Source organism: Lucilia cuprina, chromosome 4, assembly GCF_022045245.1.
Source record: "Lucilia cuprina isolate Lc7/37 chromosome 4, ASM2204524v1, whole genome shotgun sequence".
In the NCBI taxonomy this organism is placed as follows: Eukaryota; Metazoa; Arthropoda; class Insecta; order Diptera; family Calliphoridae; genus Lucilia; species Lucilia cuprina.
In genome coordinates this window covers 85,470,202-85,494,615 of record NC_060952.1, presented here as the reverse complement: position 1 = coordinate 85,494,615, position 24,414 = coordinate 85,470,202, and the positions used below count along the sequence as shown (strand labels likewise).

The 24,414-nt window shown below is 32.0% G+C and overlaps 3 protein-coding genes across 3 annotated transcripts; all 3 read right to left on the bottom strand.

Annotated features, from left to right (window-relative positions):
* Positions 1-4,729: 4,729 nt before the first annotated feature.
* Positions 4,730-8,750, bottom strand: LOC111680272 (L-galactose dehydrogenase-like). The gene is made up of 6 exons (XM_023441906.2): positions 8,540-8,750; positions 7,713-7,915; positions 7,361-7,640; positions 7,141-7,305; positions 6,712-7,085; positions 4,730-4,929 (listed from the first exon to the last, which is right to left on the bottom strand). Exons 2-6 carry the CDS (start codon positions 7,859-7,861, stop codon positions 4,845-4,847), a joined length of 1,053 nt encoding a protein of 350 aa, XP_023297674.2. The 5' UTR covers positions 7,862-7,915; positions 8,540-8,750; the 3' UTR covers positions 4,730-4,844.
* Positions 8,751-10,220: 1,470 nt separating this feature from the next.
* On the bottom strand, positions 10,221-14,395 carry LOC111680270 (L-galactose dehydrogenase-like). Its single transcript, XM_023441904.2, has 5 exons — positions 14,184-14,395; positions 13,820-14,099; positions 13,591-13,755; positions 10,617-10,990; positions 10,221-10,385 (listed from the first exon to the last, which is right to left on the bottom strand). The coding sequence occupies exons 1-5, from the start codon at positions 14,330-14,332 to the stop codon at positions 10,298-10,300; spliced, it is 1,056 nt and encodes a 351-aa protein (XP_023297672.2). The 5' UTR covers positions 14,333-14,395; the 3' UTR covers positions 10,221-10,297.
* A 4,459-nt stretch (positions 14,396-18,854) lies between these two features.
* On the bottom strand, positions 18,855-21,513 carry LOC111680255 (transforming growth factor-beta-induced protein ig-h3; the record flags this gene model as incomplete). The annotated part of the gene is made up of 4 exons (XM_046949235.1): positions 18,855-20,206; positions 20,272-20,740; positions 20,817-21,093; positions 21,326-21,513. Coding segments are annotated over 4 exons (2,145 nt in total), but the record flags the coding sequence as incomplete, so codon positions are not given.
* Positions 21,514-24,414: the final 2,901 nt, after the last annotated feature.

Genomic DNA, 24,414 nt, shown 5'->3' with positions numbered 1-24,414 from the left:
ATGACAGTGTTCCAAAGTTATCGAAAGTTAAAGGATATAAGGATTGAACTTTAACGGCTTTGGCGATAGATATGGATGCTTAAGATCGAAATCTAGCGAATTAATAAGCTTTGACAATAACAAATTATGATCACAATTAAATGTCATTGATCGCTTTTAAATACTCCGATGATTGCTTTTTTTTTTGCTAAAAGTGAACATCCGGATCATTTGGGTTCCATATTCCTTAAGGATAGTAGATATATAAATAACAGAACTAGTTCGCACGGATTTCTTTTATTTGTCATTCATTTTCATATACAGAAACTTGGAATGGTGATCAAATTTTATCTAAAGTTAATTCCTTAAGGATTAAATGATGATCATGGTAGTTTTCCAAAGTTAGTGGTTAAAGTCGTAATAGGTTTCTTGGAAATCCTTGAACTGGGTTAGGTTAATCACAAAAAATTTTTTCTCTTTCTCTTTTTTTGCAAAGATCTGTTGTTGAAACGTTCTTAAGCGAATTCCTTCAGGAACGACGGCTAACCATTGTTCTGAGCGAAATTTTGAAAAACTTTAAACGAAGTTAATGATATAATGTAGTTGGAAAGCAAGCGACGGAATAGATCTTGTCGTTTTTAAATAATGATATATATGTTTGCCCAAAATCGGCATGTCTAAGTATATTATGTTCACTTAACGTTTTGAGTCTAAAAACCAATCGAGTATAACTATATTGGTCTCTGGACTGGATCTAATATAATTGTTTTCATGATCGTGAACTTGAAATGGTGGCTAAATTTTACCTTAAGCGAATTCCTTCAATAGCAAAGAATGATCATGGTAGTGTTCCAAAGCGTATAAAGTCATGTATCAAGAGACATCCAAGAATGGTCATTATTATGTTCTTAAAATTGGCGATAGACTTTAACAAAGCTTCGATACTAAATTAGCGGATCCTGTTCGCACATACAAAACGAACATTAGTCACTGTTTCTTGAAACACTGTGACCTTTGTCAGGACATATCTATATGCATTTGAGAATGCGCTAGGCTAAAAAATTTCTCTCTCTCTCCCTTTGCAAAGTTTGGTTATTGAATCGATCTTAAGTGAATTCCTTTAACTCTTTGAGCCTATAAACCAATCATGTATTATTTAGTATCTGTATTGGTCTCTCGACTTTAAGTGGAATGAAATCGATCAAATCTCGATTTAGTTTTTGAACTGAGTTAAACGAAAAGTGAAAATCATCTTAAATGAATATAGGAACAAAATATCTCGGTTCTTAACTTCACAAATGAGAATCGATAAAGTATTAACATTCAATTTTGAAAACAAGTTCGTTACTCTACACTAAGCTTTCAATAGCTGTTTACAAAAGACTTAATACCTTTAATTCCTCTAATTTCATGATACGCAATAATTGGCTGCCAGTTGGTTGCTGACAACACTATGTAAGCCTTTAAATATTATTGCAATAATAAATGCAACAATGAGCTTGTACGTTTTGTTTTTTTCTTTCGACTACTTTTTCTTCATTTTCGGTACGGGAAATGAAATTGAAAATGTTAGATGAGATGAACCGAGTGTTAGGACTAAAGAAACAACACCAAACGGAACAATTATGGGGTGTTTTCCGCATTTAATGTAGCGTTTATGTTTCCAAACAAACACATCATTCAAAAACTAACTTCCTAAGCCTAATTTTATTTCTATTACTTCTGGCAATTTTGTCCAAAGTGGTGCATTGTAGTTGGTAACCAATACGTTCAGCATCACTTGATAACATCGCGTGTTGGTACCAGTCTCTATTTCACTCTCTCGGAACTAAACTATTTGTTAATGATTTTGTTAATGAATTTATTTCCGAATTACTTATTATTCTGTGTTGTTGTTTTTTGGATTTTTTTTAATGCAGATTTTTTGTATATAAAACCTTGTCAGGTAGTTACGGGGCTCATTAAATGTCGCTATTAGTGATGATGCATAAGTTGTAAAAAGGTTGTTAGATTGAAGTATTTCGCCGAAATTCAAAAAGTTAAGACTTAATATAAAATAGAAATGTTGGAAAATATTGAGTTTATAAATTAGGGCCAAAGTTATAAATTAGGTGCAAAGTATTAACCGATTTCGGAATATACTTTGAGTTTGTTACTTTAAGGTTTCAGAATACTAAATGGCTTTAAAAGTTGAACTTGTTATATCGAAATTCTAGAACTTGAAGAACTTTCATAATTCATAGGTTGGATGAAGAAGAATTATATAGCTTCAAAAAATTGTAACTTAACTTGGAGACCTTATGGTCGATTTTAGTTTCCGTTGTAGGAATGAATGTCAATGTGCTTTCGTGAACAACTGTCGTGTGGGTCTTATTTCAGGGTAGTCTTCTTCAACTGCTGGGTGAGCTTCTGTGACAACTCACCACCGCCCCATTGTGCAATTTACACACTATTGTAAATCTGATATGAACCGAGTTTTCTCTGCACATACCTGAACAAGGAAGGGAAATTCAATGGTATCACTTGTTTATTTATTTAAGTATATGGAATTTTCGCTCCAGTATACGTACACTTTGCCCAAGTACCTGAGCTACCTAATCTCTGACCATTGCTGGCTTGTTGCTTAACTTGCGAGACATTACATTACTTTCGTTTGCAGTGTGTTCACGGAGAACACGCTGTGGGTAATCTGGCATAAACCGATTCTAGTTTTTTTTGAAATAGAATCTCTTGTTTATGATACCTTTCATCCATCATCTTTCAACCCAGCACACTTCTCATTCATCTGCCACAGTCATAGAGAACAATATTTGACACATTCATTTCAGGTTTAAGTACTGACAAGACCTTTTCATTCATCCTATATCATATACATTTAACACCAACTCATATCCAACGCTTAGTCCCACAGACACTCCTCTGTGGAATAGACTGACCAGTCTAGACATCTGCAGTATTAGATTAGGTGGTCAAATTATTCCAAGGCATGTCCGAGAAGTGAAATGACATCATCATTTTATATTACCGGCAGACGTACTGGTAGCACCTCTTTTTCCCGGAGTGCCCTTTTTAGAAAGTTAAAATTGAAATTACTAATAAATCAATGCCAAAAATCCTGTCATAATCCTTAGGCTACGCTTATCCAATTCTAAAAGTATTCTCCATAAAGCCTTTAATATTTTTGGAAACCATTTTACTATTTCATCTATTAGTGGTAGATGGATGTTTCCACTTAAAAATACTCTAAGAACTGATAAATTCCGCATCAGTTTCATCACTTTCCAGATTGCTAGAAGAAGATCGAATGGTTTTCATCATTTATACTCTAACTTTTGAACATAACACCAGATTCAAGCTTTGACTCTGTAGTAATTCCAATACATTTTCTAATCGTGGACTTTAAGAACCAACAAGGAATTCTTGTTTCCAACATTGACAACTTTCACACCCCTAAAGCAAGTCTCCACAATTGAATGATTTCTAAAATAACATTGCTTCCAAGATACTTCGATCTTATTTCAACAAAGACCTGGCAACGACAGGTCTACATTAACATGACTCCTCTTCATGGATTGGAGATATCCAAAGAAGTCTCTATACACAGGGAGTTAAACTTGAATGAAAGAAGTGATGCCTGGCACGCTGTTAAGAACACTACACTATCATAGAATTTCATACTTGTTTGGAATTATAAGAATTGCATTTTCGTATAAGATCCAGTCGATAGCGGTGCGACGTCTTAACATATCGTTGAGTTTGGGCACAGATAATTCACCAAAATTACATGCTATGTATTTGCTAGAGCATTTGCAGAGAAGGTGGAAACTCTTTTCAATATTAACATGACTCCTCTTTGGAGATATCCAAAGTAGCAGGGACCTAAACTTGAATGAATCACTACGCTCGTTTAAAATGCCTTGGATGCTTCTTATTTTAACTTTTTCGCAGAAAATACTAGAATAAACACGGTACTTCAGTTTAGAAATATGTGGATCTTCTATTAAGGAAGAAGATTGGCTTAAAATCCTTGCGTGTCCATTTTTTCTTGCGTTAAGCCTCTCTGAGCTGCAGGCATAGATGATCCTTATATAAAGATCAAAAAGAAACCATCGAACGGTTTTGCATACGTAATCAAGATTCCTTCCCTTCCTTCCCTCTTAGCTATTATCCTTGAGAGGCCTGTTACCAGTATAGTGTAGGGTCTAACACATTGTTGAAAGTTTACGATCGACGATATATGTACTTACATAAAGTAGGACTCAACGAAATTTCTCATTCAGTGAAGAACAACAACATTCGACGGCCTTCGTGTTAAAGCAAGTCCATATTTGCTCCAATGATTAAGAACGAAAATAAAATTCCGCAAACTAAAGAATCACATCAGCCAGAGAATGTTAAATGAGGAGATCGAACATTACAACTGTGTCGGCTGTAACAGGCGATGGTTGAAGTCAAAAACTTATAAAACATAATGTGTTTGAGTTTAAAATGACCTTGAGCAAATGCCTTCACTAAAGAAAGAACTACACAGGCTGAGTCTCTATATATAAACCTGAGAAATCCAATATAATCAGTGAAATCTGAAGTAATGGGAAATACCTTTTTGTAATCTTTTGCTATTTTATGATTTCAATAAAACGTGACTTCGCCTTTTGTCTCAACTTCCTCATTTCGATTTTCTTGTAAATTTGCCACAAAACGCTTTTATTTCCCAGTTGATTACAAACAACTCATCTTATACATAATTTTGTATTTCGTACTTTACATTAAAATTTATTGAAATTTATTTCTGTTTTCATACATACAAAGCTCACACACAAGATTATATATTTATTAAAATTATGAAATATTAAATATAATTACAATTATTTCTTTTCCTTTTTATTATTCATGGCTGCCCAGTAGCGTTCAAGTTCAATACCCTCCCAGTTGATTGACTTGGTAAAAATGCTAGAAAATATTACAAAAATAAAATAAGAAAAGGAAACAAATTAGAAATATTGCAATTACAACTACAAAAAAAAATAAACTAAAGTACATTAATAAATTATACATTTTGTAAACTCTTTTTTTATGGGTGATAATGATCATGAAATGTAAGTAATATCTTACAGTTATAATGAGTGTGTGTCTGAGTGTTTTTGAAAAGAGATTGTAACATAAAACTTTTCTTTTTTTTCGTTTCGTCGTTTGTCACAGCATAAATCAGTGGCAGACAATTATGTTGATGTTGCACAGTTGAAGATGTGGAGATAGTTACACTGACAATGGTAGTCTTTTTATTTTGTAATTGTTTGAAGAAATGTTTAGTTCGGTTATGTTAATTGTAATTGATCGTATGTAGGGTAAAATTAATCAACACAATGACTTGTGTAGATAGATAGATAGATAGATAGATAGATAGATAGATAGATAGATAGATAGATAGATAGATAGATAGATAGACAGACAGACAGACAGACAGACAGACAGACAGATAGACAGATAGATAGATAGATAGACAGATAGATAGATAGATAGATAGATAGATAGATAGATAGATAGATAGATAGATAGATAGATAGATAGATAGATAGATAGATAGATAGATAGATAGATAGATAGATAGAACAACAATAAATACATTTGCAAAATCAACTAATTGATCTTAAAAGAGCTAATGATCTCTATTAAATTGTTTAAACAATTTTCGTTTTTAAACTATTAGACCGTTATTGATTTCACAGAAGTGTTAGCGAAACAATCGTACTTAATACAATGTATCTGGGAGCAAAGGATCTGCATCGATTTCTGAATTGATCGTAATTCTCTATAGCGATTGTTAAAACGATTTATCGATTCTAATAACAATCTTTCGAGACTAAGAATAGAAATAGACTTAATCGATCGGTAATGAAGATCTAACGGAAGCGAAGGATCTCTTTAAAATTCCATTTAACCATCATGATAGTCATAAATGAAAGTTGAAAGGTTATGATCATTAATTAAGAACATTGCACTGAAGAGTAAGAAAAATGAGCAGAAAACAAGCTTAATTTTGGTATGGAATAGGGAAAGCGACACGATCCAAGTAAACTGGAGGCGTCTCGAAAAGGAGTGAAGGATTAAAAATTTCAACATCTTATGGCAAACTCTTTCAAATCTTTTGTGATCAGTGTAAACGAACTGTTGCTAGTTCAATGACAATTATTACCACAGGCTCAACCAACCAGTCAAACTTAACCAACAGCAGCACAACATTAAACACTTTTCTTTTAACAATTTCATATACAAATCAACAATTTTTAACAAACATCCCAGAGAAACAAAGACATACATTACTTATGTAATAGCATGATGATAAATTTTTTTAAAATACTTTCAAAACTAGTAACATTTTGTTTAAAAAAGTATCATTATTATGTCTACTTAGCAACAACTGTTAGTAATACTATTCACTCATAAAAAAAACAACATTCAACAAACATTTGTTGTACATTGATGCATTTATGTAAAGTTGTTCATCTTCCTGTCAACACGTTTACTTGGTACCCGAATTGCACAATTTTTATAACAGTTAAAATATATCGGCACATATACTACAAATCATATTTACTCTTCTAACCTGTTTTCCTAACTCAATTATTTTGCACTTATTTGCCACAACATTTTCTTCTTCTTCTTCGGCTTCTTCAACTTGCAACATTTCACTATTAATGAGACTTAATGATAATGGCAACTGTAATGACTTACGTTTCTTTTAAATGTTTTAAAACTTCCTGTTCCTTCTTGTTTAGACCATTAAAAACTGCCTGTAAATTAATATCCAACAGCTGACGAGTTTGCATGCCAATAACAAATGTTGCCGGACCAGGCATTTGCATGGTATGATACATGGCCAGTTTGCCAAGTTCGATATTGGACTCTTTGCAGATATTTGCGGCTTTGTGACAAAGTTGTTTGAGTTCTTGATTTGCCACATGCCAGGGTTGTGGGCCATTGTTTGTTAGAAGACCCACGGCATGGGCAGCAGCACATATAATGCCTAGGTTTTGACTTTGAAAGAAATCAATGTAGGATTTTAGGGCATCATCACAAAGGGTATTGCGGGCATAGGATAAAACGGTCTGTAGGAAGGAAAGGTTTAATAAAGGTTTGATACGATTAGAGGAATTCACTTACATCAAATCTTCCATTAGACAATTGAATGCATTTCCTTAAGGTATTCAAAGGATAACCAGTGACACCTATAAACCGAGCCTTGCCTTCCTTAACAATACTCTCCAATTCGGGAAGACATTCATTAACCACTGTACTCAAATCGGGGGCAAATTCAATATCATGAATCTAAAAGAGGAAAACATTAAATATATATTTTAAGCTTTTACATTCCTTTACCCACCTGGATGACATCTACATAATCCAAACCCAAAAGTTTTAAACTTTTCTCTACACTTTCACGTGTCTTTTTAGCTGAATGATCAAACATGCCCTCATAGGTGGACTCATAACGAGCCACTTTAGTGGCAATATAATAAGCAGAGCGAGGTACATCTTTTAAGGCCAAACCCAAGATTTCTTCTGAACGTCCTTGGCCATAAAAGGGAGCTGTATCAATATAATTTATACCCGATTTTAAAGCTTTATGAACAGTAGCTATAGCCTCTTCCACATTAACCTCGCTGGAATATTTAATACAAAAATCAATTCCATTCAAAAGAAAACTAATTCCCTTAACTTATGCTCTCACTTACCCGAATAGTGCACTAAATGTGGCACCTCCTAAAGATATTTTCGATACCCTTAAACCGGTACGCCCTAAAACGCGATACTCCATTTTTTTGCACAATTCTTCATTGTGAAAACCTTGCACAAATGTTGACGGCAGTTTAGAGGAGGTCATATTTAGCAGAAGATCTTTTTTTCAACAAATTCTTCTTTATAGAGAAAGCGATACCTTTGCGGTGAAAATTTAAAAGCAAACTGTTGATTATTTTAGCGATATTTTTTTAAATTACTTCTGGGTTTTATAAATAAATACAAAATTTGAGAATAAAACAAATAGATTATTTTATTTTCACATTAATTAATGATAACAGCAAAATCTAATTGAGATAAAGAAAGAGCACTTGTAATCGGACGCACTTATCAGGAATGTAAAATTGTAATTTTACAACTGCTGCAGTGAATCCTAAGTTGCACTTTTAATGATCTAAAACTTAAATATTCAACATTTCGCAACGATATACTTAGGTTAGGTTAGGTTGATAGGAGAAATACACCTATGTCACTATCAGGCCTGTTGTGCGCTCTTCATCATGAAGAAAAGGGAACTGAATGATTTATTTTTCAGTGTTCAGAAACTCAGTTTCTTGAACGTAATTCCTACGAATCTTCCAATCAGTGTTAGTCATCACTCTCAAGATTCTTGGATCTGACTTCGACGAATGTCTGGCAGTGGTAAAGAAAGTGCTCCAGAGTTTTACTGTCCTTTACACATGCTCTACATTCGTCTAAATGCGCTAGTCCAATTTTGCATAGATGTGATCGTAATCCTGTGTATCCACATTTGAATACGTACCATCAGACTTGTTCATTTTGAGGAGATTATTCGTCTTGCTCTCATAAAGGTCACCCCATAACATCTTCGTGCTTCTACCCACTGTTTCATTTTTCCACGAGGCCTTATGGGACCCATATTTTTAGTACAGCTTTGGTTGTGTCGAATGAATTTACGTTTGTCAGATGAACTTCCTTGAGATCCCTTCCTTTTAAAGCTATTATATTCGCCCTTTTCGTTACCGACTACTCCCAAGTTGGCTGGTATCCATATGATGTGAACCTTACCTCTGCAAGAGTATTCAGTTAAAGCTTTCTTATGATCAAATACTGTCTTAGATTTACTTCTATCACCTGGTATCTCCCTAATTGCCTTCAGGCTGTCGGTAAATATATTAAGCACTGTGGGCGCGATGTTTATTCAAAACCAATTTACGCATTCCGTTATTGGTCGTACTTCTGCCTGGAAGCTTGTATTATGATTTGATAAACAGAAAAATCTCTATCGAACTCCTTAAATAATCTAAGCTTTCATTCAGATCGCTCAAAAGTTAAATTGATCTATCTAAAAAATATTGTTGACTCTAATTGATCGACCTTAATATCGATATCTCAGCAATTAAGAAATTATAAAAATGAAGAGTTTATCGTTCTTGATAAAATCCTTCTAGAAGCGAAGAATCCCTATTGAACTCCATAAAGCGATCACTAAGTTAAGTTGATCTATCTAGAGTCTATTGTTGACTCGAATTAATCGCCATTAAAAACGATCTCTCAGAATATGAACAGCAATTAAGAAATTAAAAAAAGTAACGAGTTGATCGTTCTTGATGAAATCCAATCACTAAGTTAAATTAATATATCGAAAGACTAGTGTTGACTCGATTTTATTGACCTTAATAACAATCTCTCAGAGTATTAAGAAATTAAAAAAAAAAAAAAAAAAACGAGTTGATCGATCTTGATGAAATTCTTCCAGAAGCAAAGAATCTCTATCGAACTCTTAAAATAATCTAACCTTTCTTTAAAAACGATCACTAGATTAAGTTGATCTATCTACAGCCTATTGTTGACTCGAATTGATCGACCTTAACAACGATATCTCAGAATATGAACATGAATTTTGGAGACGTAAGTTAAAAATGATAGTCAGGGAATCATAATTCATCTAGTTAATCGATCATAATACTTAATACGGTATTTCAACCTTAATGTAATTTTCCGGTAAGCGTATGATTTCTTTAAAAAAGGGCTGATCATGTTAGTCAAAGTAATTTTAAAGTGATCTTTTAATTACAATTACAGATCAACCTTAAGAACATTGTGTATTCGATATTTCTCTAGGATATGTAATCGTATTTTAACGATAGATCTTAAGAACACGATAAATTCGAACAAGATCAATCGACCTTCATTTTGTGTTGAAGTGAGTTAATCAATCTTGACAAAATTATTTACAAACAAAGATCAGCAAGCAGTAAATTCGAAAAACCTACAATTTGATCGTGTGCCCTGATCACACTTTACGTGCGTGAAGTCTAATGAAAAGGTAAAATGAAATTCCATCCGTATAACAAAAAGGAGAATAAAAGTCATATGATTTATAGTTTTTGTGTTTACACTATTGATATAAAACAATAACAAAGTAAGATGGAAACAGCTGTTTCACTTTTTTTTTACATAAAAATACATCCCTGTTCTAATGCGATCTAAAATAACTTTATTTATTTATAAAAGATGTGAACAATTTTAAGTAAATTATAAAATAAAACAAAAATCATTATGTGGTCGTTTCCTTCTTTTTGTCCATGGCTGCCCAGTAGCGTTCAAGTTCAAAGCCCTCCCAGTTGATGGACTTGGTAAAGACACTAGGAGAGAAAAGGGAAACAAATAAAAAAAAAGAGTGGTAATTTGGAAAAAAAAATTACTGAAATTATTTAAAGATATTATTTCCATCTTTCTGTTAACATACTTATTTTTCCTTCATAGCCGAATTGCCCATTTTATAAACTGTCTAACCTGTTACCATAATCTACACTCTACTTTCATATCATTCATCTATCATTATTTAAATTAATTTTTTTGTTTACTTTACTTACGTTTCTTTTAAAAGTTGCAAAACTTCCTGTTCCTTTTTATTGAGCCCATTATAAAATGCCTCCAAATTTATGTCCAACAGTTGGCGGGTTTGCATACCAGTTAGAAATGTTGCAACACCATCCAATTGCATGCAATAATACATGGCCAGTTTGCCAAGTTCGATGTTAGCCTCTTTGCAAATGTTGGCTGCCTTCCGGCATAACTGCTTATGTTCATCGTTTGTAGGATGCCAGGGTTGTGGACCGCCATTCGTTAGAAGGCCAAGTGCATGAGCACTGGCACACACGATGCCCAGGTTTTCGTTGTGAAAGAAATCAAGATAAGATTTTAGAGAGTCGTCACACAGGGTGTAGCGGGCATAGGATAAAACGGTCTGGAAAAAAGTGTGAGTGTTTAAGGATTTGAAAAGTTTTAGAGATTTTCAATTAAAATGAGTCTTTTCATACATTTTCAACAGAATATCCGGATAATTTTTATAGATTTATTGAAATTTTTTAAATTTGTTGACGATTTTATTAATTTTTTTTTCCGAAATTTTGTATTTGTAAAAAATTTTTTGGATTTCTGATAATTTAAAACAAATTTTAATTGGTAATTCGAAATAATTTTATTCGATTAATCGGACAATTTTAATCGATTATTCTGGGAGTAAGGGGTGTGAGTGTTTGAGGATTTAAATAATTTAAGAGATTTTAGAATTTTTATTCGTATAATATTATTCGATTATTCGAATAATTTTATTCGATTATTCGAATAATTTTATTCGATTATTCGAATAATTTTAATCGATTATTCAAACATTTTATGTAACCTTATTTATTCGCAGAACTTTAATGATGAAAATTGTAAAATGAAAGTTCTAAAATTATTCGAATATTCGTGTTTTTTAAACGATTATTCGCTTTTCGCAGGCATAAGAATAATCGAATCGAAAACTTTCTGGAAGAGGCAGAAAGAAAGTGATGTGAGTTTTTAAGAATTTCATTAATTTTAGAGATTTTCAATTAAAAAGAGACTTTTTACACATTTTCAATAGAATAACCGGATAATTTTTCGATTATTCGGATAATTTTAATCGATTATTCAAACAGTTTTTTTTACCTTATTTATGCGCAGAACTTTAATGCCTGAAATTGTAAATGAGAAATTACTAAAATTATTCGAATAATCGATTTTTTTAATAGATTATTCGCTTTACGCGGTCATAAAATAAAACGGTCTGGAAGAGGGACAGAGGAAGTGGTTTAAGTGTTTTTATATGTAAAAAATTTTGTGAATTTTTGATCATTTAAAAAAAATTTAATCGATTATTCGAATAATTTTATTCGATTATTCGGATAATTTTAATCGATTATTCGAATAGAATATAACAATTATTATTCGCAGAACTTTAGTGTTTGAAAATTTAAAAAGAAATTACAAAAATTTTTTCGAATAATTCGAATTATTCGCTTCATTTTAATCGATTATTCGTTTAAGTTTAATTGAATAATATTATAATATTATCAAACTTAAATGTTATTCTGCTTTAATCAAATCAAATTGCTTTTTGACGCAAAATTTTGTAATTTATTATTCGAATAAAATTTGCAATCGATTAATCAATCGATTTTTAACTATTTTTTTTAAATTATTATTCGAATAAATTTTTTAACCAATTTGTATATTTTCTATAAATTATTCGAACTTTATTGACATGAGTATTAAAAATTTACCTGAATCACTCGAAATTATTCGGTTAATTTTATTCGAATAAAAATTTATTTTGTGAAAAGCTTTTAGTTTATTATTGATTAATTATTGATTAATTATTCGCAAAGGGTGGATCATGTTGATAGGTAAGCATTTTTTAGGAATAAATTACTTATTCGATTATTCGGTTACTTTTAATCGATTATTCGAATAAGAAAAAAGTTTAGGAACATTTAAAATTTATTATTTAACTAAAGATTTTATTTGAATATTTATTAAAACTTAATGTGTGTATTTTTTAAAAGTATTTATGCATTTTGAATCGAATAACCGGTTACTTCTAATCGTGTATTTTTAATATTTTCAATCGATTATTCGTACATTTCTTAAACATTGATTGCTCTAATTTGATTTGATTGATTAATTTAATTTTATTTTAAACATTTAATTGTTTTTTTAATTTAATTTATTTTTAAAGAGTTTTTCGATTAATCGATTATTCGAATATTTTTTTCAGGAATTGTTTATTTTTAAATGCTTTTTTTGCAAATATTGTTTTATTAACAAAAAAAATATAAGAAAATTTTTATTGAATTTAAAGTTTAATATTCGATTATTATTCGGATAATTTATTCGGTTTTTATTCGATTAATCGTAAAATTTTAAAAAATCTTAACTAAATTTTAGAAAAAAACTATATGTGATTCCATTTCGAGTACAATTTTTTAACGGATTTTATAATCGATTAATCGGATAATTTTAATTTTTTTATTCGGATAATTTAATCGGTTTTTAATCGATTAATCGTAAAATTTAAAAAAGACAAAATTTTAGAAAAAAACTATATGTGTTACATTTCGACTACAATTTTTTAACGGATTTTATAATCGATTAATCGGATAATTTTAACAGATTTAGTCACTTATTTGTTTAAAAAAAAATTAATTAATTTTTATTTTTTCCTTTTAAACACATTTTAAACGATTATTTGAATAATTTATTCGAATATTCGGATAATTTTAATCGATTATTCGAATATTTTTTATAACAATTTTTATTTACATTTTTTTCTAATTTTTTATATTTATTTAGTTTTAGCCACTTATTTGTTTAAACAATTTTAAATAATTTACAGTTTTTTTATTTAAAATAAATTTTAATCAATTATTCGAATAATTTTATTCGATTATTCGGATAAGTTTAATCGATTAATCGAATATTTTTATAACAATTTCTTTAAACATTTATTAAATCGCTTTTTCGAATCTTGTTTCTACTTACATCAAATCTTCCATTGGCCGCTTCAATACACTCCTTTAAAGCTTTTAAAGGATAAGCAGTGACACCTATAAATCTAGCCTTGCCTTCCTTAACAATTTTCTCCAATTCAGGTAAACATTCATTGATAACAATATCAAAATTTTTTGTAAATTCTATATCATGAATCTAAAAAAACGAAACAAAAAAAAAATAAACAAATATTTATTTAGGACATCTCTCAGCGCCCCACCTGTATTATATCCACATAATCCAAACCCAAACGTTGCAAACTTTCCTCTACACTTTGGCGTGTTTTTTTTGCGGAGAAATCAATCATACCCTCATAGGTGGGATTATAACGACCCACTTTAGTGGCCACATAATAGGCGGAACGTGGTACATCTTTTAAAGCCATGCCCAAAACTTCTTCCGAACGTCCGAGACCATAATAGGGAGCAGTATCTATATAATTTATACCGGCTTTAAGTGCCTTATGTATAGTAGCAATAGCCTCTTTAACATCAAGGTCACTTGATTATATTTTTTTGTTTTAATAATTGATCAATAAAAAATACTTTTAAAAAGTAAGGTTCTTCAAATTTTGTGTTACTCACCCATAAAAAGAACTTAAAGTTCCGGTGCCCAAAGAAACTTTGGAGACTTTAAGACCCGTACGTCCTAAAATGCGATATTCCATTTTTCTACACAATTCCTCATCGTGAAATTCCGGGGTAAATGTGTCAGGGAGGTTAGAGGAAGACATTTTTTTCTCGCATAAATTAACACTAAGATCCTCTTTGTTAAACGTTCAAATATCAACTGTTTATAATCTTAGCGGCATTTGTTTAAATTGCTCTTTAAAAAAAAACAACAAAAAAATAATAATAATAAATACAATTTTTGCATTCATTAATGATAACAAACCTCTTGAGTTAAACAAAGAGTACTTACAATTCTTAATAAGAGTATTATGGTGATTTTTTTTGTTCGTCTACTCTTTAATTAAATACTCTGAAATAATTGCATATATAAAGAAAACATTTATGAATATATAGCCGGGCATAGCCGACCATATAAAACTCTACAGCAGTCAGTATGTAAAAAATGGGAATTATTGAAAAAATACAGAATTTATTTATTTTTTTTAATTCATTCCGGAATATTTTTACTTATTTTTGCAAAAAAAAATGAGATTTTTTACAAGAGGGCTAATAGGGCATTAGGGGAAAATATGGCCCCATCCTTATAAATGTTTGTAGAGAAATTCATCTCTACTTCAAAGAGTTATTAGTGTTTAGAAGTGAATTTTGACCTTGAAGTCATTCTCTGAAGGCGAGTTTATATGAGGGCTAGGGTAAAATGAGGCCCGATCATTACAAAAATTTGGTAGTGTCATTAAAAGTTCTATAAAATTACGATCTACCGACTTTTGTTGACATAATAGAACATTTAAGTTAATTATGAGCCCAAAGGCCCTATTTGGGGGGTAGGGTTGTATGGGGGCTAGGCGAAATAATGGATTTTAGCCATTTTCAATAGGCTTCATCCTTGGGCCAAAAAAAAAAAAACATGTGTGCGTCCTATACCTTGCGCACAAGCTTTGCATGGACAGCTAGCCAGACGGACGGACAGACGGGCATAGCTTAATCGACTCAGAAAACGATTATATGCCGATTGATATACTTTTAGTTGGGTATAGGACGAATATTTTTGTATGTTACATACACCAGCACAAAACCAATATACAATCCCCACTGTAGCAGGGTTAGTTTATAAAAACCCACAATTTTGAAGATTCCATACCTATAACAGTTTTTAAAACATACAATTTTATTACATATGGGAGATTCCAAGCAAAATTTATTACATTATAAACTATGAAAAATGTGAATAATATTTTTCCCTAAATGTTTACATGAATGTTACAATTATTCATGTAAAATTTGAAGAATCTAACTTCCATAATTTCTCAAATAAAAATTTTTCTTTTCAATACTTATGAGGACTCAAAGCCAGTCTCCAACCACCAGATAAAAGTCCTTCGTGTAAAAATCTAGTTCTATTAGTTTCCCTTAAAAACCATTTTTTCTGTTTAATTTCACCCCTTCTCCTCTTTGGTAGTTCGCCAATTTATTACCCTAAATGTTTACATAGATGTTAAAGTTCTTCGTGCAAAATTTAAAAGATTTTAATAGTTTTCAGTGGCCTCCGGTAGGTTAGTGTTCTAGTCTTTTAGACGGGAGATAGATGATTCGATTTCCACTTGAGGCATTGTTTAAGGAGCGCACAACAGGCCCAAAAGAGGCTTAGGTTTATTTCTTCGGATTTGATATATATATGTACATCCTCCTTTCAAACTAACTGTATTCTGTTAATATTACAGGTGCTACGCCTCTGCTGCTAGTCAGCCCATAATAAGTATATATAAGCATATTGAAACGAAAGTGGTTTCGACACCCGTGGCACCTCGACCCGTTATAATATCATTTGTGATCGCACCAGTTTATCCCTAATCCTATTGGTTTATATTGCCGTCAAGTTAAATCGTTGCTCTAATAAAAGCGTGAATTTTCCCCAAATAGCATTTCTAAGAAGTCACTCTTTTAGTGGTTTATCAACTGACCGCTATATAGTATATAAGTTTAAAGCAGAACATATTCTTTTCATATCCATATTTTTGATCTCAGTAAGTTAGCCCCCAGGGGCGAGTTACTTTGATAAAAGACCCCATCTTGATGTGATTACAATCCCAGAGAAAAGAGGTGCTACCAGTACCTCAACTCTGCCGGAACTATAAACTGGTGATGTCAATTCACTCTTCATACATTTATTTTAATGAACAGATTTGGTCTCCGAACTGTTACCCCCCGGGGGTATGTTACCTTGATGAAAGATTCCATCTTGGTGTGATTGCAATCCCGGGGAAAAGAGGTGCTACCAGTACCTCGAGTCGGACGAAACTATAAATTGGTAATGTCAATTCACTCTTGGGACATTCCTTGAAATGATTTAACATAGGGTCGAACTAGAGAACCATATAATCTGGGGCCAGATACCCGCAGGACTTGTCATTCGGGATCTAACATCGCGTTAGTTTAGAAAAAAGATATATCCTATCCCTGGATTCTTTCTCCGGTTGTAATTTCAACAGAATTCCTAAACCGTTTGTGTATCTTATACTCTTCGCTTAGTAAGGCGCCAGTATAGGTTGGGAAATTAACACTTGGTAATTGCATGTCATTCCGAAATCGTTCTTTATGGTCTGACTGATGTAAGTTGATAATCGATCGGGAATGTCTTATTTAGGAGACTAAGTCTGATTATGTAGACCTTTTTCTTTAGGGAATTTCTCATTGCGGTTGCCATCTTAACAGGATGCATATTGTTTCATGCTACGCGACTTATTGTTGATGTTCACCACTAAACTTATCAGGGAAATTATTGGGTTTGAGTGGACTTTGGAAACTCCCACCTCCTTTGTTTCATTATCTCTTACAATAAAGGAGGATCCTGATGTATTCGCTTGGTATTTCAAACTTCCAAATACGTGCTGATTAGGTGCTGTTGCCGAATCAACAGGGCCATTTCAGTAGTGTTGTAGGGTGGGCTTTAAGAGATTAAGGAATGAACTGAAATGGTTCATTAGCTGATGGGGATTGTATTTTAAATAATTCATTTAAAAAGTAATCTGATATTCCGAGAAATTGATTTTACCTGATTTTGGAGACGCTCCTGTTATTAACTTTATAACAGCGATTGTTATTACCTTGACGAGGTATGAAATGGGGTTGATCCCATTTCTTTCTACTAGTTATGGCAAGAGATAAAATTGCTCGTGTTCTTCAGCAAAGTTGTTGAAGAACACGAGCTTGACTTTATACAAGCGATTGCTTTGTTCTTGTCGAGGTATGCATTGAAATTGATCCTATGTCGCTACTATGGCAAGAGATCAGAAAGCTCGAGTACTTTAGTAAAGTGCATGAACCGGCACAACCATGCACAAAAGTTGCCACCTGATTTCTGCATAGATGATTCAGGAGCGCGTTGTAGACTGTTCTCATGTTTACCCAGTGGATAAAAAAGGCTACCGTCAAATAAGGCCGTTCTGGTGTTCTCGTTAAGAACTTAGACATTCTTGGCAAATGATTGGAATATAAGTTGTTTTCCTTTTATAAGAGGAAAGCCAATGTTTAGTGAATGTCGTTAAAAGACAAAGTACTAAGGCGGACCTTAGCCATGATATCAGCTCTCCATGTCCAGGAACCCATGTAAGGATAAATGAGGAATGTCTTGTTATATTAAAACATTTTAGAAGTGGTTTAAACATTCTCAAGGGATCTAGTGGCCATTTTATTATAATAATATTTCCACCTAATATAAGTTCCGCTGCTTCTTTCATGGTCATAACTTCGGCATAAAGTGTGCTGCAGTGATCTGGTAACCTTGTTGAAAGTTGTATGTTTATCTCATTCAAATAGAATAAAATTTTCTCAATAAAATCATAATACTTGATGAATTTACTGCCAACAAATTGGTCTTCAGAAAGAGGATCTTTAACTATAGGGAGTAGGGTCAATTATGGACTTCTTCTTATGAAATGTGTTATAAACATTTCATTGCTATTCTGGAACTTTAAAAGTGGTTATGAACGTTAAGGTGTTCATGAAGTCAAGGGTTAACAATGGTCCGATGATCCACTTATATGCTGGAGTAGTGGACCGATAGTTTTGAAAGTTTTCCGTTCTCGAGCTTCTTTCATTCGGACGCTATTGTACTCTAGTTTTTTTTCAACTGACATTTTTTGGCTACAATATTGAAACTAGAAACATATGATCAGACATATAGGATCCTAAAATTAGGATTTTTTGTACTTTTTCGAATCTTGAGGCAATACCACTTCAACTAGAAGTTTTTGGCTACAATATTGAAACTAGAAACATATAGGATCCTAAAATAAGGATTTTTTTTCACTTTTTCGTTCTTAAATCTTAAACCAATACCAATTCTATATTTATAACTTTTAATCGTGTATCCAACATTCTGTATTCCATTTCAAAAGCAAAAGATATTAATAAAGTTTTTTTTTCATTTATTTATTAAATTTAAATAATCGTTTTTTTCTTTAAATTTATATGTATAAATAATAATTTATATAGTTTAAATATATAGTTTATATATTAATTATTATAATATAGAAAATATTCGAAAAGGTCAGATCAAAAATTTTCATTTCGTTATTCGGTTTAAGCTTAAAAATAAATACGTTATTTTCTTGTTAATGTATGTATGTTTCGTTAAAAAAAATGTTTAGCATGAGGGGGGGGGGGTTAAGATAGTAAGGAGGTGGTGGAGACGAAAAGTATTGGAATTTTAATAGAGCTTTGAATTTTCACTATAAGTCCAAAGGCTGGTTCCCCAAACAACATTTAGAAAAAGAGATCACCAAAAATATCTTCGGGATTTTGGAAGGGATGTTGGTGGGGACGTTGAGCTTGATGACCGGGATATTGTGGAATTTTATGGGCTTGTTCTTGTTGCTGTTGTTGACGTGAGAGAGGAACTATAACATCATTGATTTCATGGATAATACCATTGGAGGCAATGGTATCGCATTTGGTAACACCGGCATTTTGAATCTTGGGACGACGATCACGGGTAATGCGCAAATGATGACCATTTAAGGATTCAATGGAACGCACGAAAGGCCAGTTGGTGGGTATAATGCCGGCACAACAGACGACATCATCAACAATATGAGTCTTGATAAGATTTTCCAATTCCGACTGATCTTTGCTAAGAGAATCTTCAAGTTCTTCGAATACATCATTTTTGGGAACCAACAAAGTGTAATCACCCTCAGCATTAGCCAATAAATCGGTAAGATTAGCCAAGCGCACTAAATCCAAGAATTTACTATAATTAGGATTGGCTTCTAACATTTCCAAAAGATTTTGTTTGGCCGGCTGTAAAGCTTTGTCGACTTGATGCAAAACGGAACCACAACTTTCATCATCGAAATGAACTAAACGGGCACAATTGACAGTGGCACGATTCATGACATTCGAGAAGAGAGCATGAGTGGAATAGAGATTAATCCGAACTTTATCACCAGCCACGGTGGGCATAAGTTGTTCTTGCAAATCACAAGTCTTAATCATGGGCTGAGCAATATGATAGTTAAGGAATTCTATCAATTCTTGATTATCTTTCAATTGTTCAGGGGATTCCTCTAATAATTTAGCCCATTGGGTGTTTTGCAAAGCTTTGTCGGTGGGGGCGAATACGGTAACATTATCCATATCATCGAATTTGTTGTCCAAACCGGTAGCTTCCAAAAGTCTCTTGAATATGGTGACATTTTTCTCTTGCATCAGTGAGGATAAAGGTAAAGCCGATTCGGTGGGCATAATGGTGTCGATGACATGGACAACACCATTAGATCCCATAATATCAGCCTCAGTAATCTTGGCAATGCCATTGATGATAACAGGTTGTAGGGCTTTAGAGTCGGCTTCAGAAGATTTGCTGCGATTGAAACGCATGGGTTCACCCAATAAATTGTAGGCTGTGGTCTTAGCACCCGGAACAGAGGCCACCGAACAGAAGGTCAAATCCAAAATGTGGTTTTTAAGGATGTCTGAAAGAAAATTAGCAGAAATTAGTCTCAAACCTGTTCACTGGTTACAAATCAAAACTACTTACTAGAAGCACAACCCTTGCCCTCCTTCAAAGCTCTACGCAAATGTGGTTCCAATTTCTCAAAGGCATCATCGGTGGGTACAAAGATGGTAACTGGTTTTTCACCCTCCAAAAGTTCATTTAACTTTGTATTTTCCAAAACTGTACGCATAATCGACATATCAGCTCTTTGACGGATAATATCCATAACATTCTTATTGGCAGGTTTCAAAACGCCCGCTAAGGTATGAATCAAACCCTGTTCGGAAAGTTTATCGTGTTTCTCAATGGGCACACAATTGGCGGTATAACGATAAGGTTCCGGACTCAAAGAAATAGGCATTTGATAACTGTTAATGCGTATAGTTTGGCCATCTACTTGTGTCTTTAAAATCTGTTCATTGCGTACATCATCCAAGCTAATTTCCCCCTCGACCACATGACGCAAGTACAATTGTTTAATGCCATCATCCGATTTCATTTCAACCAAATTCTGTACAAAAAAATAAAAATGATCATTTTACGTGAGATTTTTCCAAATTGCCCTAATGCATCTCCGACACACTTACATTTTCACTTTGTACGGCATCACTGTAAGCTGTGAATGCCTCATCCAAAGGCAAAAAGATAGTTACGTTTTTACGTGATTGTATAGAGTCGCCTAAGCCGCTGCTTTTTGCTTTGGCCACAAACTCTTTGGCGCCTAAATCGCTAGCCGTTGCATCGATATCTTTGATTTCAATTTTCTCGCAAGGTGTTGCATAAGCAGCATTACGTGGACGCCCATAGCCATGACAGCATTGACGTGAAATGGTCAAAGTTTTCTTTTTGCCATTTTTATTGATACTAGGAATTGAAAACAAACAAAACAAAATAAACAATTATTAAAAAAAACATGTTCATATTAACTTTAATAACAATTATTGCCAATTAATATTGTATAGTTTTAGTTTCAAGTTGTGTTGTGGCAATTTTATGCTTTTATTTATTATGAGAGTGAAGTGAAATCTAAAACTGGGTTAATTGCATTTCGTTTTGAAAATATGTTTGTTTGCTTGCTTTGCTTGCAACTACTTACACTCGGGTACAAATATATTTATTGGGTTTTTCCACACATGAATTCAATTGGAATTGGAACTGTCCAAAACTGGGTTGTTTAACGGTTTCTGTGCCAACAGCAGTTTCAGTTTCTTCCTTTTCATCACCTTCTTCTAAGGTCTTTTCGTCTTCTTCCTTTTCGGTACAGACATTGGGTCTAAAAGAAGAATAAAAAGAAAATTTACGAAATTAATAATGAAGGAAAGTTGTAATGAAATACTTAAAGAAAAAGTTTCTGGAGGGAATCAAAATAAAGACTGAACTGTAGACTAAGCTATAGTCTAAAATGTAGACTAAATTGAAAACTATAGTAAAGATTTTAGTTAGTTTGAAAGGATGGTGTTTTGTCTTTAGCATAGGTTAGTTTAGCATATGGTCCAGTCTATTGTATAGTCATTAGTCTAGTCTATTGTATAGTCTTTAGTCTAGTCTATAGTCTAGCCTACAGTCTAGTCTATAGTATAGTCTATAGTCTAGCCTATAGTCTAGTCTATTGTCTAGTCTATAGTCTAGTCTATAGTCTAGTCTATAGTCTAGTCTATAGTCTAGTCTATAGTCTAGTCTATAGTCTAGTCTATAGTCTAGTCTATAGTCTAGTCTATAGTCTAGTCTATAGTCTAGTCTATAGTCTAGTCTATAGTCTAGTCTATAGTATAGTCTATAGTATAGTCTATAGTATAGTCTATAGTATAGTCTATAGTCTAGTCTATAGTATAGTCTACAGTTTAGTCTATAGTATAGTCTATAGTCTAGTATATAGTCTAGTCTATAGTCTAGTATAGTCTATGGTATAGTGCTTAGTCTAGTTTATAGTATTGTCTATATTCTAGTCTAAAGTCTAGCCTATAGTCTAGCCATTAGTCTAGGATATAGGCCTGACTGTAAGCTGTCTATAGTCTAGTCTGTAGTCTAGTCTATGGTCTATATTCTAGTCTACAGTTTATAGTCTGTAGTTCTTTATTCTAGTCTATAGTCTTAGCTGTATACTTAAATTGATCTACAACAGTTTAGAAGGTCATCTTTAGACTAAACTATATTGCGTTAAATGACAGCTGTCACTGTACATTTAATTTCCCTGTGAGTGTGCGCGGCTCCTAAACAGAAAACATAACAATGTCAAAATCGTATTTGAAAAAAAGTAGCAGATTTTTTAGCCGTTTCACAAGTCCATAAATTAATTTTATAAATTATACATTTTTCAAATTTCCTTTTCTTAACTCAAATAAAGATAAAATAAAGCACAAACTTGACAAAAAGCCAACTAAATTAGAATACTGATTAATAACTTTGACAGTTGAATGTTTATCAAATTTGCAAATCTCATCTAATTGTTAGAATTATAATTTCAAATAAATTTGCATAAAAAATAACAACAATTACAATTTGTAATTCTAACGATAGGCAGTTGTTAAACAATTTATTCAAAACTACAAATCTTTATTTGTCTAGAAAAACTTTATTTATTATGAAATCATTAACCTTGAATTGAACAAAACAATTAAACAAAAAAAAAAGATACTAGTAGATAGTAAAGTATTAGTACTTAGAACATTCGAACTAAAAGTTACATTATATTAGACTGGTTTAGAATAATTAAACTTGTATAAATACGATTTAAACTGAACAGCTGATGGCTGATATTATAATTCTAAACACAATTGTTGGGGGCAGTTAAATAAGTTGTAAAAATGAAGAAAAAAAGGGATGGTTATTCAAATAAATTTTTAATATTATTTTTATTAAATGGGAACCGAATTTTTGTTAATAATGTATTATAATTATTACACCAAATTTGTTAAAAACTTCCTCGAAATTTGTAATCAAAATGACGTCTAACTTAATGTATCGTGAGAAACTATTAAATATTTAAATCATGTTTTAGATTTTTATAATTTTAAAACCAAAATTTTATTGAAATATAAATGTTAAATTATTCATAAAACTCTATAGCAACTAACAGCGATAAACTCTAGTTTAAAAACTGACCCTTTAAGAGTTTAGCACATGTTTTGGCAATTTCAACTGATAAACTCATGACCTGATCAAAACACGATCCCACATAAACTAGGAAAAGTAAATTCAATTAAATACGAACAAAACTGATAATAAATTTTCAAAATGTTAATCTCAAAATTCTGAATCATGGAGAATAAATACATTCGAAAGATGTTTCATTTTTTGTTTTTGCAAATTTACATACAAAACTTTAATAATTAACATTCGAATTGTTAACAAGAAATTTAAACATTAATTTTGAACTTTTTGTTTGTTAAACCAAGCGTGTGAAATACTTAAAAGCAACAAAATTAAATATTTAATATTAAACTCTTTTGTTTATAGAAACAAATATTTAAAAGTTAACAATTATTATTGCCTAACAAAAATTTAAGAATTGGATCAAAATAAAAACAAAATCTTACAAAAAAAAACAACAACGTATTTAACTTACGTAATATTAAAAAAATTAAAACGCATTTTAAAAATGATTACCTCAAACAAAATATAATTCAATTTGATTGACATTTATCTTCTTAATTTTTTGTCTGAAATAAATTATTTTGTTTATGAGAAAAATTGCATAAAGAAATTTAACAATTAAATGAAATATTTGTTATATTAAATCATTATTCAATTTGCAAATGAAACAATAATTTTGTTTTCAGAAATCCCACAGGAAATTGAGTCAGACATTTTACTCGGCTTACAATCTGGGATGAACTTTAGATTAAACTTCTCACTAAACTGCTGTCTAAATAGCCGACTAAACTGTCTAGACTACAGTTCAGTCTATAGTGTCTTTTATTGAGTCGTTTTCTAGTGTATTGCTTAGTCTATAGTCTAGTCTATAGTTTAGTCTATAGTCTAATTTATAGTCTAGTCTATAGTCTAGTCTAGTCTATAGTCTAGTCTAGTCTAGTCTAGTCTAGTCTAGTCTATAGTCTAGTCTAGTCTATAGTCTAATCTATAGTATATTTTATAGTCTAGTCTATAGTCTAGTCTATAGTCTAGTCTATAGTCTAGTCTATAGTCTAGTCTATAGTCTAGTCTATAGTCTAGTCTATAGTCTAG

What these genes read in the sequence shown, in the direction of transcription:
- LOC111680272 (XM_023441906.2), bottom strand. Translation starts at nt 7,861, where the DNA reads ATGACCTCCTCTAAACTGCCGTCAACATTTGTGCAAGGTTTTCACAAT. An exon ending in ATTATGTAGATGTCATCCAG is followed by an intron (nt 7,306 to 7,360) that starts GTGGGTAAAGGA and finishes TTCCTCTTTTAG; the next exon opens with ATTCATGATATTGAATTTGC. An exon ending in TTAAAACATTTAAAAGAAAC is followed by an intron (nt 4,930 to 6,711) that starts GTAAGTCATTAC and finishes AATATTTTCTAG; the next exon opens with CATTTTTACCAAGTCAATCA.
- LOC111680270 (XM_023441904.2), bottom strand. Translation starts at nt 14,332, where the DNA reads ATGTCTTCCTCTAACCTCCCTGACACATTTACCCCGGAATTTCACGAT. An exon ending in CGGCCAATGGAAGATTTGAT is followed by an intron (nt 10,991 to 13,590) that starts GTAAGTAGAAAC and finishes ACTTTTTTCCAG; the next exon opens with ACCGTTTTATCCTATGCCCG. An exon ending in TTGCAACTTTTAAAAGAAAC is followed by an intron (nt 10,386 to 10,616) that starts GTAAGTAAAGTA and finishes TTTCTCTCCTAG; the next exon opens with TGTCTTTACCAAGTCCATCA.